The sequence below is a fragment of the Callospermophilus lateralis genome, chromosome 18 (genome assembly GCF_048772815.1).
Source record: "Callospermophilus lateralis isolate mCalLat2 chromosome 18, mCalLat2.hap1, whole genome shotgun sequence".
NCBI classification, from domain to species: domain Eukaryota; kingdom Metazoa; phylum Chordata; class Mammalia; order Rodentia; family Sciuridae; genus Callospermophilus; species Callospermophilus lateralis.
Genome location: NC_135322.1, coordinates 39,632,818 through 39,660,680, shown reverse-complemented (window position 1 = coordinate 39,660,680; position 27,863 = coordinate 39,632,818). Strand labels below are relative to the sequence as shown.

General features: G+C 46.6%; 1 protein-coding gene across 6 annotated transcripts; it reads left to right on the top strand.

Moving 5' to 3' along the window:
• Positions 1-814: 814 nt before the first annotated feature.
• On the top strand, positions 815-27,156 carry LOC143383903 (liver carboxylesterase 1-like). Of its 6 annotated transcripts, none has more exons than XM_076838907.2 (16): positions 815-967; positions 1,095-1,172; positions 2,412-2,551; positions 2,918-3,122; positions 5,644-5,788; positions 8,610-8,743; positions 10,806-10,959; positions 13,040-13,144; positions 13,819-13,923; positions 16,341-16,379; positions 19,946-20,086; positions 21,120-21,200; positions 21,439-21,586; positions 25,191-25,322; positions 26,417-26,489; positions 26,791-27,156. In XM_076838907.2, exons 1-16 carry the CDS (start codon positions 963-965, stop codon positions 26,960-26,962), a joined length of 1,857 nt encoding a protein of 618 aa, XP_076695022.2. In that variant the 5' UTR covers positions 815-962; the 3' UTR covers positions 26,963-27,156. The 6 variants fall into 6 exon arrangements, with proteins under 6 accessions (XP_076695022.2, XP_076695021.2, XP_076695024.2 ...); XM_076838906.2 differs by having other exon boundaries at positions 2,915-3,122; XM_076838909.2 differs by lacking the exon at positions 1,095-1,172.
• The last annotated feature ends 707 nt before the right edge of the window (positions 27,157-27,863 follow it).

The window sequence follows — 27,863 nt, the reverse complement described above, 5'->3', positions numbered from 1 at the left end:
GCTCAAGAGAGACCTTAGACTTCAGAGAGACAGAAGCCGAAAAGTTAAATTAGAAACCAATATTATATACGTTTTCCTTTTTCTCTGTAACCTCTGATAAAAGCATCCATAACCTGAAAATGCTAAAATTTCACACAGAGTAGAGGTTGGGGCCTGAAGATCTTTTCTTCTCAGTTTTTGTACTTACCTGCACTTACCAGGTATGTGGGTAAATGTTTGAAGAAGGAAAGGATAAAATGGATGGAGGTGTAATGAGAGCCAAGTATTTGAGGTATATGGAACTCATTTACTGGAAGAATATTATATCCAAAAATTGCTGCACCAAAATGTAGTGAGTTTCCTGACCATAGTTGTGTGTGGGAGCCTGGGTCACCACGCAGACACAAAGCAAAGCTAATTTAGACATCAGAAGAGGACTGGCTGATCACTTCCAAATATCAGAGCCTGGTTTCTAGGAAACAGCAGCCCGAGGAGGCTAAGAGATGTCCCTGATCTCTCAGCTGAGCAGCTTTGGAGCTGGGAGTTGCTCTACAATGTCCCAGCTTGTTCTGAGGACCCCAGAAAAAAGTTTTGCCTTGTTTCAGGGTTCAGTTTCCTGGTGCCCGCTTTGGGAAGCTCAAAGTGCACTGAGGTTAGAGTTCTACCAGGGAGAAATTCTTATGTAAGAAGTTGTTGGACGAGCTTGTGGCCCTCTGTAATCTAAGAGTTTGGTACGGACTGTTCAGATACAAAAGAGGAGTTATGGGCGTGACTTGGAGGTCCCAAGAGATGCCAGAGGGAGGGAGAGCTTTTCTGTCATTTTAGGTTATGCAATTGGCCTGGGTAGACAGGATTCAGGGGCAGGTCTTGAGCTAAGGTGCATTGCCTCTGAGCAGCACAGAGACTTACTGACCCCAGAACGGCTGTTCTTCCAGGATGTGGCTCTATACTTTGGTCTTGGCTTCTCTCTCTGCTTGCACGGCATGGGGTGAGTCCTGCTGAAATATAAATACCAGGGGACACCGGGGAAATCCTTGTCCTGGGCTGAGATGGGTGGTGATAACTAGAGGGCAAAGGCATGCAGCTCTAGTTCCACAATCTCCCTCTCCCTCCAGACTTGGAACTGGACTTGAACTTGAAAACAGACTTGGAGTAGTGAAGCTCAGCCAGCCTTGGCCACAAGAAGACTCAGGGTACGATAAACACCTGGCCCTCCTGCTTCATGCGTCAGGGTCAGGAGGGCAATGAGATAAACTGAAACTTCACTCATGAGGAACTAAGAGAGGTCACCTTTCCACTTCCGCGCTTGATTATTAGGGCAGATCTGGCCCATGGAGAATGACTTGGCAAAATATTAAAGGCATAATCTCAGGAACCCGACTAAGTGAATCCGAGCTCAGCACTTTCAAGCTGGGTGTCCTTGGGCCAGATACTTAACTTAGCTGGGCCTGGATTGCCTGTCCCTAAAATAGGCATGAAGTAGTACCCACCTTATCAGGTTGTAGTGAGGATGAAGCGGGTGGTGCTTTTTGAAGCACTTAGAATGGTGTCTGGTCTAGAGGAGGTGGAAAAAGGATAAAGGTATTGATCTAAAATGGAGTGTGTTATTAGGAAATTTGACATATGGTAATATCAGACCAGAAGACTTTGTTGAAAAGATAGTTTGTCACTCCAGTTCCCAAGAGGTTGGGGACACCACTGGGACAGACTAGACACAAAGGTCAGTCAGGAGGCAGAGGGAGAGGAGGCCAACAGGTACAAAACGGTTGGTTTGGTTTTGCCCAGAGGGTGAGAGGCAGAGGAAGCTGGCATAGGGTTGGCCAGTTGGAATTATTTGAGTGGACTTTGTTCTGGCTCCTAGTTCTGGGTGGTTTGGGCAGGAGGATACTGGCCCAGGTTATGAGACCATAATAAAGGAGGTGGCTGGGGTATGGACCCAAGGAGCAGTAGTTCCTCAAAGATCAGCAAGACCTCAGAAGCCAAGGCATTAGAGACAGAAAATAAATCCACTGTTAACACAGGGGTTCAGCAAAATGGACCACAGCACACACCTGTGCCACTTTATGGACAGAGAAACTGAGACTCCGAGAAATGTCTTCTCCCCAGTTCTTGTGCTGGGCTGTTTCTGCTAAGAACTAGCAGAATATTCTAGAAGATTTTTGTGTCCTTTTCTCCAGAATTGTTCTTGCTGCTTTTTGTCCACTAAATAAAACCCAATCCTTTAGCCTGGCATTCAAGACCCTCCCTGACATGCACCTGCTCATTTCAGAGTTTCATCCCCTCCTCCTGGGCTCCAGCTGTATCCATAGCCCACTCTGGTGGGCTCTAGCCAGGCCCCGTGTTTTCCTGTCTCTGATTTTCTGAACCTCTGCACTTTCTTTGATTCCTGCTTCAGCTCCTAATTCTCTTCCTTCATTCTCTTCTCTCCTCAGCAAGTCCCGGCTCCCTGTGATCAGAAGGTCTTGCTCCCTCTTCTACCTCCTGCAGCCCCTCCCTGGACCCTTGCCTAGGACACAGCCTATTTCTTCCCAGAATGAAGTCAAGAATGTCTGTGGCTCCTTTTCCCCACAAGGTCAGCCAGCCTGAGAATAGGGCATCCTCTTGTTCATGCTCTTAACCAGTAAGCAGCTCGGTACCAGGGGGATACATACTTCTAGAAGCTTCTGAGAGGGAAATGAAAGGCCCTGTTCATTCCCAGAAGCTCTTCTTTTGTCATTGACTTTGACTGGACAAATTTATACCTCAATTCTAATTGACCTCATCTATCAGCCCTCTCAGGCTGGACATTCTCCTCATCTCTATTTCACATAAAAAATACTGAGACCTAAAATTTAAATAATTTATTCAGTGTCACATGCCTAGAATGTGGCCAACCCCCCTGGAACCCAGGTCTGGCCTTTCCCCTCTAATGTCCTCATTTGCTCCCCATGTCCAGCAGGACACCCGTCCTCGCCCCCCGTGGTGGACACGGTGCACGGCAAAGTCCTGGGGAAGTACGTCAGCCTGGAAGGATCTGCGCAGCCCGTGGCCGTCTTCCTGGGCGTCCCCTTTGCCAAGCCCCCTCTTGGGCCCCTGAGGTTTGCTCCACCGCAGCCGCCAGAGCCCTGGAGCTCTGTGAAGAACACCACCTCCTACCCTCCTATGTAAGTGGTGGCCTGTCTCAGGGGGGTTTGTCCCTCGGTGCTGCAGGAGGGGGTGGAGGCTGTCCTGGGCTTGGCTCTGCTTTCTCCTGGAATCTTCTAGAACACTGCAGAGCCTTGAAACAGTCCAGAACTCTCAGGGACCTAGAGCCCTTTATTCAACACTAGTTCTTGAGCATCTAATCTGTGCCCAGCTTGCCCTTGGTTCTATGAATCCATCGGTAAGCCAAAGAAAGATCCTGGCTCTATGGAGCTTCCAGTTCTGCAGGGAGAGTGCGTGAGATAACGAAAAACACTGAAGGTAAACAATGAATTGTGTCATGCTGGGTTAGAACATACTTGGTGATTAATACTTTGGAGAAAGAGCTGTTGAGCAGGTGAGAGAGATAAGAAGTAGTGATATAATCTTTTTTATATTGATCCTTGGTGAGTTGGAGTGGGGTGGGTGAAGGGGTGTGTCTGGGTGCATTGGAGGGTCACCTTGGCGAGTTCTCACTGCCCACGTGTGTCTAGTTATAGTCATGGGCAAAGCAAAGGTTGTTGGGCCCAGGAACCCTGGCCAGAGGGGTACAAGCCCAAAGATTCCAGATGTCCTTACTATCACACTAGAGCCCCTCAGACACCTACAGGTGTCATTTACGACTTTCATCTTCTCCTCATTGGGTATTTCTGGGATGTCCAGAATCCCACTTTTGGCTGCCTTCTTTCCAGTCCTTTCTTTAAAAAATTAATATTCAGTTTTAAAATCCCTGATTGCGAGTGCCATACATACATATTGTAAATATGTTAGGAGATACAGAGAAGTTGTAGGTGAGAAAATGAAAATCATATGCAGTCCCACGATCCAGGAAGAACTGCTGTTGACTTTGGAGATCCTGTTGCAGCCTTCCTGCCTTGAAAATGGATGGTCCATATGGGCAGTTGGAATGACCACCTTACTCATGGATCAGTGTATCATCAACCTTGTCCTGTGCCTTTAAATATCTCAACCTGGCACTGAATAGCTGCATTGAATTTGGTATTGAGATGCAATTGGTTTCCTCCATGTCTCGCTTGAGTTCATTAAGTTGGTTTTGATGTTTTGACATCATCATGGACACTCTGAGGAACATCATGTAGCTAAATCATGATACCCGTTTATGGATATTTGAGGGTAAGTTCCAAGAAATGGGATTTCTGAGTCAAAGAGTGTGTGCTTTTTGTTAAATTTCCCTCAAGAAATATTCTGTGAATATTCCTGCCAAACCTCCACGAAAACCTCCATGCAGCAGACCCTTAGCAATGCTTGAGGTTATTAAAAGAATGCTTTTGGGCAATCAGGTAAACAAAACAGTAATACAACAATCAAACAATAATAATTATAGTTTTGGTCTTTATATTTCATTTATCTAAATACTAGTGAAGTGGAACTCTTTTTCCACTTTTAACACTTGCATTCTAGTTTTTGAGTCATATTCCTGTTGTGCTTGGAGATCTGGGTACAACTCCTAAGAGAGAACAACTGGAAGGCATGGTTTCTGGCTCCAGTCTGCCACTTCATAATTGTGTCTTCCTGGCACCTGTGTGCCTCGGTTATGTCTTCTACATACTGGGGACAGCAATGCTTGTCTTCTGTGTCTGTTGAGATCCAGAGATATTACTTGGATTGTACTAGGGGACACCAATATATATAGCATGGGTCATCTTGGCTGTGTGAACTAGGGCAGGTTGTGGAACCTGTCTGTGACAGTTTTATGATCTGTAAAATGCAGATAATAACAGATTCCTATATCCTGGGGCTGATCTGAAGCTTAAAGCAATTAGTGCATGAAAATAATTTAAATCAGGACCTGGCACATTGAGAGAACTCAACAATGTTACCAATTCCTTTAGAAGGTGGATCTTGGAGACCTTTCCTCAGGGCAGCCAAGAGTGGTTGCCTGGGATAGATAGGTTCACGATAGAATCTTAACATGCCAGGACTATAAGACCCTTAGGAAAAGCACTCCTCTCATTTATACCTGGTGCATTGGGACCCAGAGCGGATGGCAATTCACCTAAGGTCACCCAGCACATTTGACTAAAGCAGTACTAGACTACGGTTATGCTAAGGTTGTCCCACAGGATGTCACTCCTAGCCTGCTTCAGGATAGATGTATTCCATCTTGGTTGCTGAAGTGTCCCATGGTTACCTGGTGGAAGAACACAGTCATCCTATAGGCCAAACATTATTGGGTCCTTGTCCTGGGAATGCTGGAAATGTCAGCTCTCAGGGTAGGCCAGTGTGTGGGTAGCCTCCTTTCCTTGACCTAGGGCATCCCACAGGCTCCAGGAAAGGAAAAAGGGTGAAGTCCCTGTCTCTCTGATGATCTGGGGAGACTCAAGAGAGTCCCATGTTCCCCACCAAACTCCCAGTGAGCTTCTCACTCACTCCAGTGTCTAGCAGTGATAGCAGATCTACTGAGAAGTTTAAGGTCTGTCTCCAGGTGACACTTCCAGCCTCCATCTGCCTGAATCTCAAAGCTCTTTCTTTCTTGCCTCCCAGGTGTTCCCAAGATGCAGTGAGGGGGCAGAAAGTCTCCGATCTCCTTACCAACAGGAAGGAGAACATTCCCCTCCAGTTCTCTGAAGACTGCCTCTACCTGAACATTTACACTCCTGCAGACCTGACCAGGAGAAACAGGCTGCCGGTGAGCGTGGGCCCCACTTGTCAAGACTTGGGAGTTTCAGTGTCTGAGATCTCTGGGTCTGAAGGCCATGAAGGCAGCTTGGGTGAGGGGCAACACAGGCCATGTGACTCCGGACCCAGAGGTTCCCGTGACCACAGGAAATACAGGTGGCTCTTACCTCAGTTTCTCCTAGTGACTTCAACCTCTGGGGGAGATTGTGCTCTATCTGGAATGCACATTTCAGGTTTTTCATGTTCTCTCACACTAACAGAAGGACCAGAACGATTACTGCTGGTTTCTAGAATTAAGAATCTGATCTCCAGAGCAGTCTACTAGAGCTGGAAAGAATTTTAGAGGAAATTGAGACCCAGATGGGGGAACGGAGGCCACACAGAAGGGTGACAGGAGAAGAGCTTGGGGCTTCTCATCTTTAAACCAATGTCCCTGAGCAGGCTAGGAAGTGGAGCACATGTGTCACCTTTCTGCAGTACATACCCTGTGACCACTTTCACTGTCCCCTGAACACTATCACTGTCCCTTGACAGAGGTGTGGGTGGGCAGGAGCAGGGCTGGGACAACCTTAGAAGCGCTGCCCTTGCTCAGGTCAAGCATCTGAGGTCTTATGGGAGATCATTTTCCTCACTAACTGCCGCTGGCTCAGGCTGATGCCCAGTGAGTCAGCGTTTTCCAAGAAGGAAGAGCCAGAGGTGGGCCGGCTGCCAGGAGCAGGCCAGAGGGTGAGGGACCTGCTGGAAAGACGTCATACCTGAACTGGAATAAAGAGGGGGTCAGCTCCCAGCTAGTCCCCCAGGAACACTCTGGCACGGTTCCCAAGAGTTGGGGAGGAGGTTTAAACTAGGGACTTTTGAAGATGGTCCTGCATGTGCTTGTTAGGCACAAGGCAGTGGGACAGGGTCCCTCAGTCACACACTTTTCCCACTCATCCTGCTGTTGTGTGTTCAGTGACCCCATCTGCCCAGCTGACCTCTGGGCTTAGGGGGAACAGGGGCACGGCGCCTTGCCCAGCAGTCCCTGCCCTCCAGATCCTGCCATCTGGCGGCACCCACGTCCTGGCCTCTTCAGCCTGTCTGTGCTGACCTGTCCTTGAACTCACCTTCACTCAGGTGACCCCGACCCAGTCCCTCCCTGGGGACGGCAGGATCAGAGGTGCAGGAGAAACAGGCCTCTGGGAGCCTGGAGGCAGAGACCCCCAGCTGTGGACACAGGGTCTAGATCTCTAGGGTCTGGGTTTGGATCCTGGGTCTGCCTTGGCCTGGCTGAGAGTCTTGGGCAAGTTCTCTACCTCCTCAGCCTCTGCTTCCTCTCGTGGGAGGAATCCCGTGTGAGTGTCTAATGATGGCGGTCGGGCTTCATCTCAGGGCTGGCTGAGTGCGCAGAGAGAGCCCTCCTGAAACTCAAGTTAGAGCTACAGTGGGACCTTCTTCCTGCCTCCAGTGGACTCACTGTGCTAGGGCTGTGGCCCTGGGTGGCAGGGAGTTTGGCAACTCAGACCGTGGACTCCGGGGCCAGTCAGTCTGGGTCAAGCCCGGCTTCAACCACTCATTAGCTGTGGAACTTTGGGCAGGTGAATCCTCACATTTCTTGTTAAATGAGACAATATTAGTGTTTACCTTGTAGATATTTTTTTTTCAAGTATTTAGAACAGTACTTGTTACTTAGTTCATGTTATGAGTTTTTTTTTTTAAATTACAAGTATTACAATGTCCATTCTCTTTTATTCCCTGCTGTGTGAACTCTTTAAATGCAAGAACTATGAATTTCAGATTATATACCCACTCTTACCCTCTGGTCATAAAACAGTCCTTGACACACAGCAAGCTTTTGGATAATGTTAGTCAAGTGACTGAGGCTTCCAGGATGAGGTGTTGTGAGGTGATGTGAGGTGTTCGTAGGGGGGTGGGTAGCATCTGGATGTGCAGGTGAGGCAGAGGCAGGTGCATAGGAAGGGTCACCACGGGGGTGGGGTTGTGATTCCAGAGGAAATCATTTTTGCACAGGGGAGTTTATTCCTCACTAGAGTTAATGCAGGGGCAGCTGAAGTGTAAGAGCTGCCCCTTGCTTATGTCCAACTGGTTGACTGGTCCAGGCATGAGGACCATGGGAGCATTGGGGAGAACACAGTGTCCTTGGTTATTGCTGTTCCTCTGGTGACATTGCAGTTTTAAAGGCTTTGGGAGGACATAGGTCTGGCATAAAGGTGGGTGCACTGAGTTGGGGGTTCCTGGGCCCTGATCTGGGGGTGTTGGGGAGGAGAGAGACTGCCTTTTGCAACCTTGCTGGACTCTGGGTGTTTTAGTCAGCTTTTTTGCTGCTGTGACTAAAGGATCAGACCAGCACAACTCTAGGGCAGGACAAGTTTTTTTGAGGGCTCACGGTTTTAGAGTCTTAGTCCAGAGAAGGCCAGCTCCATTCTTCAGGGCTGGAGGTGAGGCAGAACATCATGGTGGAGTGTGTGGCAGAGGTGATCCTGAAGCAGAGAGGACTCCAGCTCAGGATACAAAAGATATACCCCATAGCCATGCCCCCATTAATCACTTCCTCCAGCCACACCCCACCGCCCTCTAGTTACCACTGGGCTAATTCCATAAGGGATTAATTTACTGATTGTGTTAGGACTCTTACAATCCAGTCATTTCTCCTCTGAACCTTTTTGCATTGTCCCACACGTGAGCTTTTGGGGGACGCCTCATATCCAACCTTAACACTGGTGGATGTTGCTACTGGCCTCTGGGAGTCACAGTCAAGATGCAGGTGACAGATCTCTGAGGTCTTCTCCAGTTCTGCTTCCTATATCTAATATGGTTGTGTCTGTGTTGCCCAGGTGATGGTGTGGATCCATGGAGGAGGTCTGGTGGTGGGCGGGGCATCCACCTATGATGGACTGCCCCTCTCTGCCCTTGAAAACGTGGTGGTGGTGACCATCCAGTACCGCCTGGGCATCTGGGGGTTCTTCAGGTAAGGCGCTGGACTCTCCTCTCTGCACAGTAGCCTCTGCATTGGTAAATATAAAGAAAAGAGGTTGATCTCACAGTTTTGAGTGGCTTCAATGGATTTCCCTTTGTGGAAAGCCTGTTATTCTGTATCACAATATGGTTGAGGGACAAAGAGGGAAACTGTACATGCAGAACTCACCACAGTGAGATGGGGAGCCAGAAAGTGGGTGTGGGGTGGTCTAGCTCTTTTTGGAACAACTCACTGTCTCTGAACTAACCAGATCCCATGAGCTCTAGGTTAACCCCTCTCAGGGTGGCACCCCAATGACCCGATCACCTTCCACCAGACCAAATCTTGCATAGGTTCCATAGTTGCTTAATATTGCCACAAAAGCCAGCAAAAGCTGCAGCACATGTGGGAGACAAACCACACCCAAACCATAGAAGCCACAAAAGCAAAAAGGTGATGTCCTTGCTCATGAAGTGCTCTGCTAACGCACCCTTCGACCTTCTCACTCCCAGTCATGCTTGGCTGCTTGCTTCCAGGCTTTTGCATGTGCTGTGCCCTCCGCTGGCATGGTTCCTCCAGTTGTCACACTCCTAATCACCTTGTGAGGTGTGGGCCTCGTGGAGGAGCGTCTCTGAAATGCTCCTCCTCCTTCACCTGGGCCGCTCTGGCACACAGTCCTCTGATGTCGGTCATCATGCAGCCCCGGGGTGCAATGCCACATTCTGCTCTGGGAAAGGAAGCAAGGGCAGTGCCACAGAGGGAGCTCAGCGAATTCTGGGCTGGCAGGGTTCAGAGGGCCTTGCCACCAGGCTGTCCGGAAGAGGCCAGTCATTACTACAGGGCTCAGCGCAGGTACATGACCTCTCAGCAGCAGCCAAGCAGGTGCCTCTCACACACACCTGAAATGCCTTCTTCTCCTGTGCCCCGGGTCATCGCCCACTCCCAGCTGGCTGTTCCTTCTCAGCTGCCTCACTGGCCCCTCCTGCTCCCCTTGCTCAGGCCTCTGGGTCTCCCTCTCCCTCCACTGATTCCCTGAGTGAGCCCAGCAGCACTTGGAACAGAGGTGCCACCTTAGCTGTCTCCTCCTGCTGCCCTGGCTGAGCACAGGGTACCTCCACTTCACAGGGACAGACCCCCCCCCAGCTCAGGCTCTCCTGCTGTCCCACAGTCCCTATGCCTCTGCTGGAGCTGCCCCCTTCCCGGTGGTCAAGGTGAAGGCCTGGGGCAGCCTGGAGGCTCCTCTGTCCTCCTCCCCACCTCTGTGGGCCAGTGGATCTGCAGGGCTCCTCCTGTAAATGCGCTCAGAATCCAGCCTCTCCCCCCCTCGCTTCATGGCCGTGTCTCTGGCTGGATTATGGTTGTGATCATATTCATAAACCTGTGACTTGGACGCAGTGGCCGCTCCACAGTGGCCAGAGATCATGAGAGGCACAGGGTAAGTCTCGCCCTGCCTCTGTTGAGGGCTCCCAGGTCACTGATGGTGACAGAGAAGTCCCCTGCAAGGCCCCCACCGCCCTCTCTAGTGCCTCTCACTCTAGCTACACTCACACTTTGGTGCCCTTGGCCCTGGGGCCTTCGCACCTGCTGCTTCTCCTCCCCGGAATTTCTTTGTTGGACATTTACAAGACCTGTGCTCCTTTCATGCTGGTCTGTACCCAATGCCACTGCCCCACAGAGGCCTTCCCTGGTGCTGAGAATTGAACCCTGTTCCCCACTGCCCCACCCTGCCTCTGTCATTACCTGTCATTACCTCGAATCATCTTCACTCATGAACATTGTGTTCTCTTTTCATCTGTTTGTCTGTGCTCTGGAGTGTGAGCTGAGTGTAGTCAGGTTTTGCCTGACTGGTTCCTGGGGATGCTGTAACTCTTAGACTGGTGTAGGGCACATAGTAGGTGCTCACTCAGCCCATCATTGCTGGAAGAATGAATGTAGACTCTATGCAGAGCAATGCTACAGAGATGAGAGTCAGGTAAAGACACCTGTGTCATGGATGCAGAGTCCCCTCATCATCTCTGGTCCTAAGAGCTCTGCCATGACATCTCTAGTCCCACCCCACCCTGTTATCTTGCAGCACCGGGGATGAGCACAGCCCAGGGAACTGGGGTCACCTGGACCAGGTGGCTGCTCTGCGCTGGGTCCAGGACAACATTGCCAACTTTGGAGGGAACCCAGGCTCTGTGACCATCTTTGGAGAGTCAGCAGGAGGACAAAGTGTCTCTGTTCTTGTAAGTGCTCCTGCCTCTGCTCACCCCTGGGCCTCTTGGAGACCACTAAAATGCAGCTACATATCCTATGTTTACAAGATGGGATTCAGGGAGACTCTGCTCACTGCCTGGCTTCAGGTGGTGGAGAGTCAAGACCCAGACTCTCTTGGCCTCCAGGAAGCTCAGAGGTTGGCTTCATGTCCTGGGGCCAGCAACATCTCTAGCTCAGCCTGCAACGGTGACTTTTCTCCTCCTTTGATTTGATTTAGTTCTATTTTCTCTTCCTTATAATTTTGACATTAGGGCTCATCTCACTTCTCTTGGGAAACAGGGGTGGTTATAAATTACAATGAGAAGGGGCAAAGATATAATTTAGATAAACGATCCTTGGCTCCAAGGCAGATCTCCTTGTTGAGAGGACTGGAGCACCAAGAGCAGGCAGGACCCTCCTCTAAGGTGGCCTGATGACATGTCCATGCCCACAATGTGGGCAGCAAACTCTGGGACAATTTGCATTGGGGGAGGTGGGTGAGAGGATGCAGGGATGGGAGGTGACAGGAAGAATGGGGCATGGATGTGGGTCACAGACGTAACTTGGGTCCTGAGATTTCCTGCTAGTGAGGGGAATGGGGCTGGAGGACACTGAGGGAACTATGGGTGGTGCTGGGAGCATGAGAAACCCCTCCATACCTCTGGGTTGAGCAGAGCGTCAGCCAGATTGTGTATTTTCCAGTGGGATATTGTCCTCATAGCTGAATAATCAGGGGAAATCTTTATACATTTTTAAAGGAAGAGGATAAGGAAACATACAAATAAGATGAAGAAGAAAATAATCATCCACAATCACACACCTCAAGGATAGTGACTGGGCATTTGGACCTGTGTTTTTCTGTCTGTCTATCCATCCATCCATCCATCATCTCCATCCATCCATCATCTTTACCCATCCTCCCTTTCTGTTCTGTATCCGTGTTGCATTTTTTTCCCACAAAATTTCACTTAACATACTAGCATAACGTAAATATGTCCTTAACGTTAAACATTCTTATGCAATATTATTTTTATAATTGTATAACATTCTATTGCAAGAATGAAAAATTGTTTAGCCAATTTCTCAATATTGGATCTTGGATTACTCTCAGCTTTTTTTTTTTTTTTTTTTTACCATGTTAACAGTGTGAAGATTTTTAGATATCTCTGTGCACCTCCAAGATCTTTTTCTTTTTTCCTTTTTTGCAATGTCCTTGGCTTGGCAGCACATGCTCTGCCATTGAGTTACACCCCCAGCTCTTTTTTTTTTTTTGGTACTGGGATTGAACTCAGGGTCACTCCACTACTGAGCCACATCCCCAGCCCTTTTTTAAATTTTATTTAGAGACAGAGTCTCATTGAGTTGTCTTTTTTTTTTTTTTTTTTGGTACTGGGATTGAACTCAGGATCACTCCACTACTGAGCCACATCCCCAGCCCTTTTTTAAATTTTATTTAGAGACAGAGTCTCATTGAGTTGTCTTTTTTTTTTTTTTTTTTTTGGTACTGGGATTGAACTCAGGATCACTCCACTACTGAGCCACATCCCCAGCCCTTTTTTGAATTTTATTTACAGACAGAGTCTCACTGAGTTGCTTACCACCTTGCTTTTTTGCTGAGTCTGGCTTTGAACTCAATCCTTCTGCCTCAGCCTCCCGAGTGGCTGAGATTACAGGTGTGCGCCACCCCACCTGGTCCCACCTCATTTTTATGTGATCATTTTTCTTAGGATAAATTTTGCATACTGCAATGTAATCTGGGGCTAGGAATTGCCTAGCTGGTTTCCCAATACTTTTGATTGACATGATAAGCATGTGTCACATGCTTCCTGTCCTGTTCCTAACTCTGGGATCTGGCCTCGTCCTATTGAGTTTCTCTTAGGAAAGGTGGGCCCCACATGGAGCTGGGAAGCAGGCCAGCATAGGTGAGGAAGTGTCATATCCACAGGGTGCCAGAGTCTCCGGGTGAATGGGCCCAGGCAGAGGGGGCAGTTGGAGGGAGCCTAAAAGACAAGTGAGTCACTGATCTTCACCTTGTGAACATAATCCTCCTCCTCTCCATGTCCCTGCCAGGTGTTATCTCCCCTGGCCAAGAACCTCTTCCACAGGGCCATTTCTGAGAGTGGCGTGGCCCTCACTTCTCTTCTGGTCAGGAAGAACACCAAACCTCTAGCTGAGGTAAGTCTCACCCTGGACAGTTCCCAAGCCCTTTCCCGTGTTCTCCTGGAATCCTCAGGGGGCTTTGTTCTTATAGAACTCAGTCTTCACCCTCAAAGATAGCACACATGTGAATGGCTTGGTGGAAGAGGCTCCTTTAGGGCCCACATTTAAATGACATTCTCTACTTTTCGAAGTGCAAATCGTCTCATGCAGGCTTTTGGCAATTCTGCACAAGTTTTAGTGTGTGGAGACATGGTACACTTTTAAGAAGGTCACATGTATTAATTCTTCTCATGAGACAGGTGCAACCATTAGCTTATCTATGGGTAGGGAAACTGAGTTCAAATGATTCCTATGCGGTGGAGATGGGAGTTAAATCAGAGAGTGGTATTCTGGATTCCATACTCTTCACCACAACTCCACACAACCTCACTTCAGACATAATTTTGAGAACATTATGCCCATTTTAGCAAAGACAAGGTAATGGAGACACAGATATATAAAGATGTATTCATATCACAATTCCAGTTAGCAACAGAGGCAACACTCTATGGGGCCCAGAACCCACTCCAGCTTGTCTAGAGGATCTTCAGCTGCTCCCTGCTGCCTTCAGAAGTTGACTTGCCATAGAACACCTTTATCTGTATGGAGACATTGCCCTTGAACTCTGCTGTTGCCTGTGATCTCTGCAGAAAGTTGCTATTACCGCTGGGTGTAAAACCACCACATCTGCAGTCATGGTTCACTGCATGCGCCAGAAGACAGAGGAGGAGCTTTTGGAGACCACGCTGAAAATGGTAGGTGCCGCCATCCTATGGCCCTTTCTCATAGGCTTGACCCTGGGCTTCTCTCTCCCACTCATCTTGATCCAAGTTGGAAATTTCTTTTTTTTATCTCTTATTATGAATACTTAAAATGCAACAACCACACTGATTGTAGGGGTTTTCAGAAAAGAGTTACAATTTTTCTTGTTTTTTTTTTAGAAGTGTTTTAATTATAACACAGTGGTAGTCAAGTTTTCTAGATTTTCTGAGACTCTGTCTCATTTAGTATTTAAAACAACTATCTGTCATCTCTCCAATTATTTTGATATTATTTCACTAATCTAGTGTGAATCCATCCTTAACTTTTCATTCATCTATTTTTTATAACTTTTTTTATAATTTTATTTTATTTGTATTCATTTATTTACTTTTTTATGGTGCTGAGGATCTAACCCAGTGCCTCACAGGCGCCAGGCAAGTGCTCTCCACTGAGCCACATTCTTCTTTGTTTCATCTGTCCATCATCCGTGAATCATTTGTTCAACATACATCCACACTCCATTATCCAGTCCTCCAAAAACAATGATCCGCCCTTCACCTATTTGGTAGTTTTCACCTTTTGTCCATGTGTCCATCCAACTTCCCAATAGTGCTTGTATTAACCAACTCACTTCCTCCTTCTGTCCCTCCCTCCCTCCCTCCATGCTAAGTGTGTGGGAGAGCAATGTCAGGAGAGGTGATGCAGACATAAATTGAACATTGTCCCTGCTCAAAAGGGACAATTCAAGGAGAAATGTAGCAATATACTTAGTGGTTTTGTGTAGTGGGAGGATAGAGAGGAGACACAGTCATTATAGCCATTAAGAGTGCTTCTTAAGGAAAGTGACATTTGAGGATTGATAGATTGTCAAGACAGTCTGTCACCACAGGGAACTTAGTAGGACAAACATCCAGAGGAAAGAACATGCAGGGCAAATGGGAGCTAATTCCTAACGGGGGGAAGGTCTGACTGTGAGCTCGAGGTCACTTGAGCCCCTGGTGTATCTTGACCTTGAACACTAGATAATACTTCTGGGCCCACAGGGTAGACTGCTAGCATAGTGCTCTGTATGTCCACGGATTGAGTTCAATATGGCCTTGGGAGTTGGAGATTGGTTTACCGACTTAAATAAGGTGATTAAAGTTTTCAAAGAATTAAGACACAGCTGTTTTGTGATACCTGGAAAGAAGCAAATACTTTAGCTATCCTCTATGTGGCCAAAAGGAGCAAGGTTATATGGAAGTAGATGGTGACCTTGGGGAAACCAAGAGACCTAAAATCTTGGAATCCCAGGACATATTTCTGAGATCTTTTGAATTTTTGGTGGAACTTTTGACATGATTAACTAGTGGCCCAGCATACACACACACACACACACACACACACGCTCACATACTCCACCTCTGGCTTGTGGGGCTACAACCCAGAATGGAGGAACCCCAGTGGTCCCTCTACATGTAGGGCAGGCAAGTGAGATATGGTGTAACATTTCAATCACTGCAATCTGAACACAGCAAAGGAAAGCATCTGTTGGAATGTGCTTCAAAGAGTTTGCTTAAATCATAGTTTTTTAACACCCAATGAGAAAACTCTTTCCAAGGTGGCTTGAACAAAAAGAAAAATACATCTTATAATGGAATCTCCAGGTAAGTGAGGAGTTCATGAGCAGATTGCTTAGGGCATGGCTGGATCCAGGTGCTGTTAAAATAGTGTTGAAGAATGTGCCTGTCTCTATCCCTCTGCTTGACAATCTCCTTTATTGGCTTCTCTTCTGAAGTAGATTTGTCCCCTGGGGAGGTTAAATATAATAGCACTCTAGATACATGTCCTATCTGCTTAGAAACTGTCTATCTCAAAGCCTCAGCAATGGGTTTGGGGTAGACTCTGTTGGAGTGACACTGGTTTGTACCCATCCTTGTACTCATCTGTGTGTTCAGGGACTTGGAACACCCCAGGTCACACAGAGATGCCTGAAGACATGGAGAGGACGCAGAGGGAAGCAGAGGGAAAGTAATGCCCTCTCCCTCTGGGGCATCCCACCTGCAGCGCCATTTCCCCAGGAGCTGCCTCATCCACACCAATGCCCAGGGACCAATGTGTATGTTCCCTACAGAGAAAAACAGGGTGTCGATGCCAGTAAGAAGTAGGGGGAAGGATGACGAGGACAGGCAAGAGCAGAGGTCCTCCCCGCAGCTCCAGGGAGCCTGACTCTGGGCCCAGGTCTCCCTCCCTGGCTGCTGCCTGCCCCTCCCCCATCCTATGACTCTACTCTGGGCTCATGCCCAGTGGGGTCTGTGTAGGGTCCTCTGCCTCCGATTGGGAGAACCTGGTAGCTCTGGGGCACAGCTCAGAGGATCAGCTTTTATACCAGGAAGCTTCTCACCCACATCCTCTGCCTTTGTCTTCACAGAAACTTTTTACTCTGGATATGCTTGGAGATCCCAGAGAGGTAAGGACCGTTGGTTTCTTAATTACAGGTTTCAAATCTTATTAATACATTTAAGCTCTGATATGCTATGAATGAATGGATTCTCTTTTGTAGACTCGTATTGCTGAGGCCCAGAGAGCAGGAATAACCAGTCAGGGTAACATAGCTTAGAGGTCAGGAGGCAGGATTGGAACTCACCGCCATGGCTCTCAGTGCAGTGCTCCCAGTCACAAATTATATATCTCCCAGGATGAGCTACCCTCTTCTCATTTACATTCCCTGTGGGATAAGTGTGCTCTGGAACACTCTCAGGAGGCCTAGATAAATGGATTAGGGGCTCAGAATCCTTCATTAAGGAGGACAGATGTTCTAGGAGGCCACAGGGCAAATTAACTGTGCAGAAGGGGAGCCTGGGATCTTAGGCCTTAGGATACCACCCTCCTCCTAGGATCAGGAAACTCCAAAAGTATCCTCCCATCTCCTTCCTCTCCCACCTTTCCACAGTTGCCAGGGTCTGGAGACCTTAGCTTAGTGCCATCTTGCAATCCTGTCCTTTGCTCGCTCACTGGGGATCCTCTGACTTTTCTTGATCTTATGAGGATGAAATGAGATCTATCTACTCAGACATTCATCAAAGTGTTAAGAAACACTCTGTTGTAGGAGATGGTTTATCAACAGGGATATGGCAATGACAGGGACAAGATTCCCTGCCTTCTGGTGGGGGGAGATTGTAATAGAAAAGTAAAGAAACCATGTAGTGTGCTGACTGATGGTCAGAGTCAAGAGAGAAAAAGATATTGGAAAATGGGGACCAAGTCGCCAATGTTTCAAATGTAAGCATTAGGATCAAGGGCACTGACCTTGGGGTGGATCTCTGGTGGGGGAAGGAAGCCAGTTGTCAAGAGGACTGGAGGAGGAGGGTTTCTGGCAGAGGGAGCAGCAACGGCAAAGACCCTGATGCAGGAGGCCCTGTGTGTGGAGTGGAGTCTGAGTGGGGAAGCAGGGTGGAGGCTGGGGGTGTCCTGAGGTGGGGGTGGGGTGGTCACTGGAAGGACTTGGACTGTGATTCTGTGGGATATGGGGGGTGCTCAGAGGGCTTCGAACAGAGTGTGGACATGATCTACGGTTTCACAAAGGTCTGGTGACTGCAATAGTCAGTAGGGGAAGGGGAGGCCAGGGGCAGGGACAGCCCTAGGAGCTCAGTGCTCTGTAGCTGCACAGTAAGGGATCCTTGTAGCTCAGACCAGTGGAGGCACAAGAAGTCTGCCGTTCAGAACTTTCTGAAGGAAAAGATGACAGAACTTGCTGATATATGGTGTGTGAGGAGTCAAGGAAGAAGAGGCGAGAAGGAAGCCCTGAGTCCTTGACCCCCGCACTGCAGTCCTGACAGGCAACCTCCAGCGTCCATAGGGTGGACAGTGGCAGTCATTCTCCTTCTCAGCTTCTTGATGCCGGTCTTCTCCCTGCGGGTGCTGCCCCACTCTGCCCTCCCAGGCTGTCTCCAAGACTATGACTCTTACCCTCCCCTTTCTTTTCCCCATTCTCATACTTTAGGGTATCCTAGACTCACCTGGCTGAACACAGTTAGAACCTGTCACTTCCTTCTTGGAAGCCATTTCTTGTTGACAGGACAAAACCCTTGCTTCCGGTACTAAGCAGCTTTCTGGTACTATAAAGGATATTTGAGATGATCAAGTTATAAAGAGGAGAAGGTCAATTGAGCTCACATTTCTGGAGGGTTTATTCCATGATTCTGTGAACCCGTTGCTTTGGGCCTATGGCAGCACCTCACCCCAGGACTGGGAGAAGAGCAAAACCGCTCACCTGTATCTGGGACTCTGGGGTAGAGAGAGATGGACAAAGAGAGGGAGGGAGAGAGGGGGAGAGGGGGAGAGGGGGAGACTTGGGAATTTCCCAGTGACCTGAAGACCTCCCACTAGGCCCCCTATCTTCAGGTCTCCACCCCTCCCACTACTACCACATGCTGAAGATTAAGCCTCAACACATGGGCCTCAGCAGCCCCACTGAATTAGTTCTTCATATCTGAGTGCCAGGGATGTGCCAGAGATTGTGCAGAAAGTGTGCTCTATCCTCTGAGCCTCTCTCTTGTTCCTGCTCTAAGGCCCTCCTTCAAGCCCAGGCCTCTGTGACATTACTGGAATTAGTCCTGCTCACCTCTGTCCCTTGCTTTTGCTATTTCCACTGCCAAGAGCTTTCATAACAAAAGCCCATGCAGATGCCAAACACCTGATCCATGTGCCCTGCAGACTCTTCCTTAAGAGGAGTTGCCCCTCCTGCAGGCCTCTGGGAAGGCCTCTCAGAGCCCCACAGCCTTGCTAAGGCACCCAAACCCTGCCCTCTACTGTCAGCTCAGGGAGCAGGATCTGGCCCTTGTCTTGATCTATTACTCCCCCAAATAGGGAATCAAGTGTCCATGTAGGCACCTCGAGTGGTGAGCTCGATATCTCCTCAAAACTAATCATTTCTGTAAAAGAGCTCAAGTTTAAATACAGATGCAATAGATACTCCTCAGTTACAGATTTAGTATTTGTGAATTCACTTCTTTGCTAACACATTTTTGTAAGCACCAGGGATACCTTGATGCATTTGTGGTCATTTGCAAATTAAATGCAAAGCAGCAAGGAGTTGAGTTGCTGTGAAGTCCATGTTCCCCTCTGAGGTCACACAAGGAAATACTCAGTGTCTTGCTTCATCTCTCTTGCTAACAGTTTCCTTCTTGTGGTCTATATAGCACCGCTTCTTTTACAGTATTTGCTTTTGTTGGTGATTTCTCTGTTTATAATGACTCTAAGGCATAGTGAAGAAGTGCTTTCTAGTGTCCCTAAGCACGAGAGGCTGTGCTGTGCCTTGAAAAGAAAATACTTGAGATAGGTAAGCTTTGTTCAGGATGTGTACAATGCTCTTGGCCATGAATTCAATATTAATGAATCAAGAGTTCAGTCCATCCAAAGAAGAAGCAGAGATTTGCCTGTCTGTAAGTGAGGCCAGTCTGGAAAGCTGTCATGCAACATCTTTGTGGAGACACAACCATGGGAAAGATGGAGAAGCAGCTCCATATTTAAAAAGCAGAGTAGACAGCAGTGTTGTAAGGCAGGTTGAGAAAATGTTGAGTGAGTCCCAGCTGGTGTTTTATTATAAATGGATTCTGCATGTAACGAATTCTTTGTAAGAGATCTATATCATATGACTTGTCTAAAGACCAACCCACATGGAGACAAGAGTCTCACAGGGCCTTGATTCTGAAGTTCCCTTTGGACCAATGGCCCAGCTATTTGCTAATTCAGCACTCACTGTTATCTGACAAACACAACTACAACAGTGAGAATTGAGTGCCTGTGTGTGCGTTTAAAATTGAGATGGATATTATCATTATTTATATGTAATATATACTTTGAGTGATATATTTCCCATTCCCGACCACTATCACATTGCCATCCCTTGCTTCCTGGTTAAAATTCTCCCCTCACTGTGTCACAGACTTAGCTCCCTCCTGAGGTTTGTGGCCCTGCCCAGAATCATGGAAGTCTGTGGTGCTGCGTGTTGACTGCTCTGCTCTCTTTCCCCAGAGCACTCCCATGATCCCCACCGTAATGGATGGTGTCCTGCTGCCCAAGACACCAGAGGAGATTCTGGCTGATAAGACATTCAACACTGTCCCCTACATTGTGGGAATCAACAAGCAAGAGTTTGGCTGGATTTTGCCCACGGTGAGAATGTACAGACCTCTTACACAGACTCCTCCTCCTCCCCCATCTTCCCTCTGACATCTGGACCCGGAATGTCTCTTTTCTCCAAGGCCCACTCTGACTCTGGGGAAACTTCACCACTGGTCTGAGTGGACACTGGACATTTCTTTGTAAATCTTCTCTGGGATGTTACAGCTCTCTTGACTGGTACAGCCCTGTGGGCCCTTCTCCCTAAGCACTCATTGATTGTCTTCCTAATTAAGAATACTGACATGATCAGGATGGGCGGGTCTGCAGAAACCATAATAGTGCAGACAGATGAGATCTAGAGGAAAAGAAGCAGGAGAGCTAGATCTGGGCACAGCAACTTCTTCCTTGGGTTGAACTCACAGGTCCTCGGGGTTCCCATGGGTGCTCCCAGGCACTTCTCTGGAAAGATTTAGAGGAATTTGCTTATATGTTAGTTACATCGGCTCTAAAAAGCCAGGTTTTGTCTGGAGAAGATCCCATTTTGACTGGAAAGCATTGAGATTTCTCATGTAGGTGTTTCAAGGGGGCCTAGGATCATCCTCGGCCATGGCCTTAGCCTAAAAAAGCCAGGCTAGAGTTGGATAGAGCACAGAGTGCAGAGGTTGAACAGCATCTTCACAGGTTGGGAGTTCTGCAGTCCTCACTTCAGAAGGATATCAGAGGTTATGCCAAAGGAAAAAATTCATTGTGATGGATTTCGACTTCACAAGACATTGGAGTATGTGGGGTAACAGCCTGTGCTCTCTTGTTCTGAGCTCTCTGCTTCAGCACTACCCTGGGTTCAATTTCCCTCACTGCCTGGATGACCATGGTGTCCCCTAGCCTGGTGTTTATATGCATGTTCAAGTCATCCTTTTTTTATGCCTTGAGTTTCTATGTACAAGTCCATTTACTTGATATTTTTTCAAACTAATGAGTGCACCTGCACATCAAGACCCCAAGAGAACCTTCACAGGCATTGGCTTGCTAGGTTCTCCTTGTTAATTCCTGATGATTCAGAAATGCTTAACCCCTTTTTTAATAGATGATGGGATTTCCCATCTCTGAAGGCAAGCTGGACCAGAAGATGGCCACATCACTCCTGCAGAAGACTGGCTCTCTTCTGGTAAGAAGTCGAAAAAATTATGGGAATTGACTGAGAAACAAAGAACAGCTGGCCTTGCCCTGAGTCCCAGACCAACTCAATGGCAGAAGAAAACTGAGACCTGTGTTCCTTCCCCATCTGTCTGCCTTTCCCTCCCCACCATCCCAGGAGGGATTTGCACAGGGCCCAGGAGGTTCACATCCAGGGAGCCTTCTGCATGGCTCTCCAGGTGGGGGATCTCTTTCTTGATGCATTTTAGGAGATCCAAGACGAACTGACTCAAATGGCCACTGAGAAGAATTTTAGAGGGACAGACGACCCTGTCAAACTCAAAGACCTCTACCTGGAGTTGATTGGAGATGTGACATTTTGTATCCCATCTGTGACTGTGGCCCGTGGTCACAGAGGTAAGGCACAGAGGTTGCATAGGATAGGGACACTGCCACCTCTCAATATCTTCCTGGTTAATATGGGCAAAGAAAGTGGAGTAGTTTACAGACTCTAATAGAGTAGGAGCACATACAGTGCAATAAGATGTTCAGAGAGGGGAGACAGAGAAGGAGAGGAAACACATTCATAGAACTTTTTAAAATCACAAATTGACAAACAATATTTGCATAAAATTATGGAGTGCAGCATGGTTATGATTTATGAATACATTGTTCAATAATTCCATCAAACTGGTTAACAGACCCATCTCCTCAAATACTTGGCATTTTTTGCAGGGAGAACACTTGACATTTCCTTTCAGTAACTATTCAGTGCAAAACACTCTATTATCAACTGTGTTTACCACACTGTTCAGTAGAACAACAACAAAAGAGAAGACCAACATTTCCCCAACTGGTTTTTTGTACTCTTTTACCATCACCCTCCTTTCTTCCTCATCTCTTGCCTGTTACCACCATTTTTTCTTTCTTCTAAGACTTCTATTTGAGCTATAATTTGTCACATATGGTACTTGTCTTTCTGAGCCTTATCTCCCTCAGCATGTTGGTCCCCATTTCAACAGGTTATCTCAAATGGTATCATTCTTTTCTTTTTAAAGACTAAATAGTGTTCCATGTGTTTCTCTACCACATTTTCTTTATCTTTTCATCTGTTGATGGACATAGTTAATTTCATTGTTTGGCTGTTGTGGGTAGTTCTACTGTGAACGTGGGGTTGAAGAGATCTCTCCAACAAACTGCTTTCAAATCTTTTGGGTAGATACTCAGAAGTGGGGTTGCTGGATTACATGGTGATTCTGTTTCAGTTTTTCAACAACCCCAAACTTGTTTGACATGTGTACCAACAGTATTAAAGTGTTCTTTTTTCTTTTCATCTTTGTTAATATTTTTCCCTTTTATTTTGGTACCTGGAATTGAGCCCATGGGTACTCCACCACTGAACTTCATCCCCAACCCTTTTTGTTTCGAGACAGGGCCTTCCTAAGTTGCCGAGGATGGCTTTGAACTTACAATCCTCCTGCCTCAGCCTCCTGAGCTGCTGGGATTACACATGTGCCCCACGGTGCCAGGTCACCCTTTTTCCTTTTCCATTCTTTTTGATAAAAATCATTTGGACTGGGGTGGGTGATACCTCATTGTACTTATATTTTGTGTTTTCCCAGTGATTAGTGACATTAAGCACGTTCTCATCTACCTGCTGTTCATTTATACGTCTTCTTTTCAGCAACATTAACACAGGGCCCTTACCCACTTTTAAATTGGCTGTTTTGTTTTTTGCTGTTGTCCAAAGGCCCTGCAGAGCTTATATTTACCTCTTTAATGCATTACGGCTTGCAAACCTTTTCTCCCGGTTTGCAGGTTGTTTTTGCACACTGTCCCTTGTTTTCCTTGCTTGAAGGAGCTGTACAGTTCGATGAAATCTCATTTGTCAGTTTTCACTTGTGTTGTCCCCACTTTAGGAATCAAATCCAGATCTTTCATCCATTTTTTTTAGTAATTTTTGTTTATGGTGTGATATGAGTTTCAATTTCCTATTTCTTCAGATCAAAAATCCAGTTTTCTTAATATTCTTTATCCAAGAGACTGTCTTTTCCCATTTTGTATTCTTAGCACCTTGTCAAGAATCAGTTGACTGCACATGCCTGGGTTCATATCTGGGCTCTCTAGTGTGTTCCGTTGATAGATGTGTTGATTCTTTTCTTCCCATAGTGTGTTATTTTAACTACCATAGCTTTTAGTATACTTGAAATTGACTGGGGTTACATCTCCAGCTTTTTTTTTCCACTCATAATTACCTTGATACAGTTTTTTGTTTGTTTTATGTGAATTTTACAATTTTTTCCCTGTCTGAAGAATGATGTTGGGATTTTGATAGTGATTTCACTGAACCAGTAGATCACTGTGACTAGCATGGATATTTTAATGATATTACTTCTTCCAAACTGTGATCATTGGGTATCTTTTCTTGCATTTTTGTCTTCTTCAATTTCTTTCATCAGTGTCTTATAGAAATACAACACTTCAGTTAAATTTATTCCCATTGAGTTTTACCTTGTTATAACTACTATCTATGGGTTGTTTTCTTGATTTCTTTTCTTTTCTTTTCTTTTTTTTTTTTTTTTTTTTTTGGCCAGTTCAGTGTGAGTGTATAGAGAATTTTGCATGTTGATTTTGTATCCTTCAATTCTACCATATATGTTTGCTAGTTCTAACCATCTTGCAGGAAAATCTTTGGGGTTTTCTACCCATAAGATCATGTCATCATTGAACAGACTGTTTCATATCTGCCTTTCCTGGTAGGATGTCTCTTTTATAGTTTTTTAATTTAAATTCTGTTTTCTGATAATAATGAGAGCTGCCTCTGTTCTCTTGGTTTTCATTTGTGTACAATATCTATTTCCATCCCTTCACCTTCAGGCTACATACATCCTTAAAATCAAGATGAGTCTCCTGTGGGAAACATATATACTTGGCTCTTGTTTTCTAATCTGGTCACTATCCTTTTTGTTGGAGGATTTAATCCATTTATATTCAAGACAATTACTGATAGCAAGGTATTTACTGATGCCATTTTGTCAGTTGTTTTCTGGTTGTTTTTAAAATACCTTTTTCTTTCTTCCCCTTTTGATGTCTTCCTTTGTGCTTTGATGGTTTTCTGTCATGGTTTGCTTTGAATTCTATCTATTTTTGTTTTGTGCTTCTATTAAAGATTTTTGCTTTGTTGTTACCATAAAGCATACTTATAACATTTTACACTTATACCAGCCTATTAATAACTTTAATCACATATAACAATTCTGTACTATATCCTCATGCATTATATTTTTGATATCAGAATTCATGTATGAATTTTGTGTTTGAATTTGTCCTGATAATTTATTTCAGTTATAGTTTTATTTATATCATTGACTTGTGTACTTTAACATGTTTTATTTTATTAGTGTCTTTGTTTCAGCTTAACGACCTTTCTTTCAAAAAACCTATAGGGTGTGTCCAGAGGTAATTGATTTCATAAGCTTTTGTCTGGGAAAGTTGTTATTTCTTCCTCATTTCGGAAAGATAGCTTTCTTGGATACAGTATTCCTGAGATGCAAGAAACAGTTTGTTCCATCTCTACATATATGTTCATTTAAATATCCTCATTTTTAGACAAGCAGCTTGGATTTGCTTCACTCTTGACTGAATGGGTGAGAACAGCCCTGGAAATGCTCAAAACTGGGCTGAATAGAAGGTTGTAGATTATGCTTGAAGGAATGAGCTCTAGTGTATTTTCAATGAACACACCAGCATCTTTAGTTGATACATTGTATATTTCCATTATGTAAAACAACAAACAAAATTCTTTAGTAGAAAAGCAAAGTGAAAATACAAAGACTTCAAAGCATACAAAAATATCTGGCCCAAGTCCCATTTCCTCCTCAACCAGCTTTTAGGCAAGTTACTGTGCTTTCCCCAAACTGTCTCTCTCCCATGCCGATAGCCAGGGGCTTCCTGCACAGCCAGAGACCTTGAGACCGTCCAGCTGGTGATGTGAACTGTGCACAAATCCGTGTCTTCTCAGATGCTGGAGCCCCCACCTACATGTATGAGTTTCAGTATCGCCCGAGCTTCGTACCAGACATGAGACCCAAGACGGTGATAGGAGACCATGGGGATGAAATCTACTCAGTCTTTGGGGCCCCAATTTTAAAAGGTAACAGCTCTGTGCTTGGCTGTGAGCTTGCAGTCAGGAGGTCTGGGTTCCAGTCTTGCTTTGGTGGCCTTGAGCAAGTTCTCCTGCTGTCCCAGGCTTAGCTTCTGACTCACTGTAATGGGCTTGAGCTACACGGAGCAGTTCCCAGCCTCTCTACTGTGCAAGGAGGAGGCACATTCATGTGCCCTGAGCCAGAGTCACTCTCAGAATCCTGAACTGTGATATCAATAAGAGAAGCGGGGGGCCACCTGCAGGGCACTGTTCCAGGTCAAGAATGTCGCTCTTAATTTTTCATTCAAAGAAGTATATTAGGATGTGGGGGGAGGGGGCTAAGGTCAGAATTGTGCTCAACTTGAATCCAGTGTCATATGTGTCTTGTCACTCAGTCTTCTAATATATCTAAATTTGCATATTACCATCTATGTTTGATAATATAGTTTTTCAAAACTTTCCATAAGTGTCTTAAATTAATGAACTCTCAGCAGTTGCACATGACTTTTGAGCCACTTTATGACTGTTCAGGACACACTGCACCTCTGGGTGCCTCCCAGTTGGGTAGCTCCTTAGTGTCATTGCAGTCTGATCTTTCTCAGACTCTGTGAAAATGTGGCTGTGTTTCAAAAACCCAAGAGCCAGCAATCCTTCAAAGCAGAGGAAGCTTCTTATGTGGCCTTTGGACCCTGAGTGGGGAATGACAGGCAGGTGGGCACAGAACACAAAGGCAGTCAGCTTCCTGGTGGACTGCATGTGTGGCCAAGTCCTAGACCAGCTGTTCTCAAGCTGAAAGTGCACACCAAGGGACAGGGTCTTCCTGAAATGCACATTGTCTAGGAGGCACAGAGTTAGGGCCAAGAGTCCATCTCCCTCCCTTCCTTCCTTTCTTTTTTTCTCATTATAATCATACATAAAGGTGGGATTCATTAGCCATATCTGTGTGTGCACATAACATCATTTGTTTAATCTCATTCCCTAATACCTTCCCTTTCCCTCCCCTCTTCCCACAAGCTGCCTGTCCTACAAACTCCCAGGTGCTGCTGCTGGCCCATACAACCCACTTTGAGTAGCAAAGCATTTTTTTCCTTCTGCCCCAACAGGGGGCACCTCAGAAGAGGAGACCAACCTCAGCAGGATGGTGATGAAATTCTGGGCCAACTTTGCTCGCCATGGGTGAGACTGGTGGCAAAGAGGTAGCAGGGTGGGTGGGTGGGGTGGCAAGTGGTGGGGCCTACCTGTTGGGAAAAAGGGGCTTCTAAAGTTTGACTGATCAGATCCCTGACCCTGTGACCGTGGCATGGTGACATTTAGCGAACAGGCTGCTCCAGGAGATGCTGTTGCTCCCTGTTAGTGAACAGGCTGCTCCCTGCCTCTGGAGGTGCATGTGCCTCTTGGCAGAAGCTCCAGGCAAGTCTAAGAATATTGTGGGGACCACTAGCAGCTCTGTGCAATTTCTGTTTGATTTTGTTCCTAGGAACCCAAATGGGGAGGGGCTGCCCCATTGGCCAGAGTATGACCAGAAGGAAGGGTACCTGAAGATTGGAGCCAACACCCAGGCAGCCCAGGGGCTGAAAGAGAAGGAGATGGCTTTGTGGACTAAGCTTAGAGCCAAGAAGCCTCCTCAGAGAGACCATGTGGAATTGTGAATGGGAGACCGAGCCAGCCTCAGGAGACCAGAGGCGCCCCAACGAGGGTGTTCTGCAGGATGCGTTTGTAGACCGAGGAGACATCTTTTGTGGAAGCTGGAGAATTGTGTGGTGTAGGTGGGGACAGTCCAGGAGGGGAAGTTTTTGAACTTGTGGCCTTGATTTGCAGAATGAATGTTCATTTGGAGACCAAATCAGAGTCTGTGTCTTGAACCATAGCTGAATCCATTCTCCCAGAGAGATGTCATCATACCTGTGAGAAGAATCTCTATCGAGAGTTTAGTACAGTGGTAAAGGCCAAATGTGGTCTAATATGGGAATATAGATTCCCAGGAGTCACAGACCCGTGGGGGAACTCAAACCCACATAGACTCATCTCCAAGGATGTCTCTCGGGTGCTCATGAGGAAGACGGGGGGCAGCTTGTAAAACCAGACTGGAAGGCCTTTCTCTAGGGGTGTAGACATGAAGTCCTGCTCAGACCACCCTCCTTCCATATCCCAAGTCCTACAACCATTAGGGAGAAAAGCTATGAATTTTCCCTCAGGTTGACCACGTTCATAGGTAAGGAGTCTTTTTTAGTATGGTGTTTCATGTCAGCCCCACAAGTGGAGCAGAATGGCCAGTCTGCCAGAAGGGCCAGAAAAGATGAACAGGCCAATTCTGGGGCCTGACTGATGCAAGGAGCCCGGATGTTGATTGTTGTATTGAATTAGGGAGAATATCTCGGCTGAGCAAAGGAACTGGACACTGGGGCATAACTAGGAACGTCTGAGAGAATGGGAAGTTGTCTATGGAACAGAGTAATAGGGGAGTCTTTCTTAGATAGATGGTCTTTCCTCCTACCCTAACAATAGGAGAGGTGGATGGTACTGTTTGCCCCCAGAATTCTGTCAGGACTG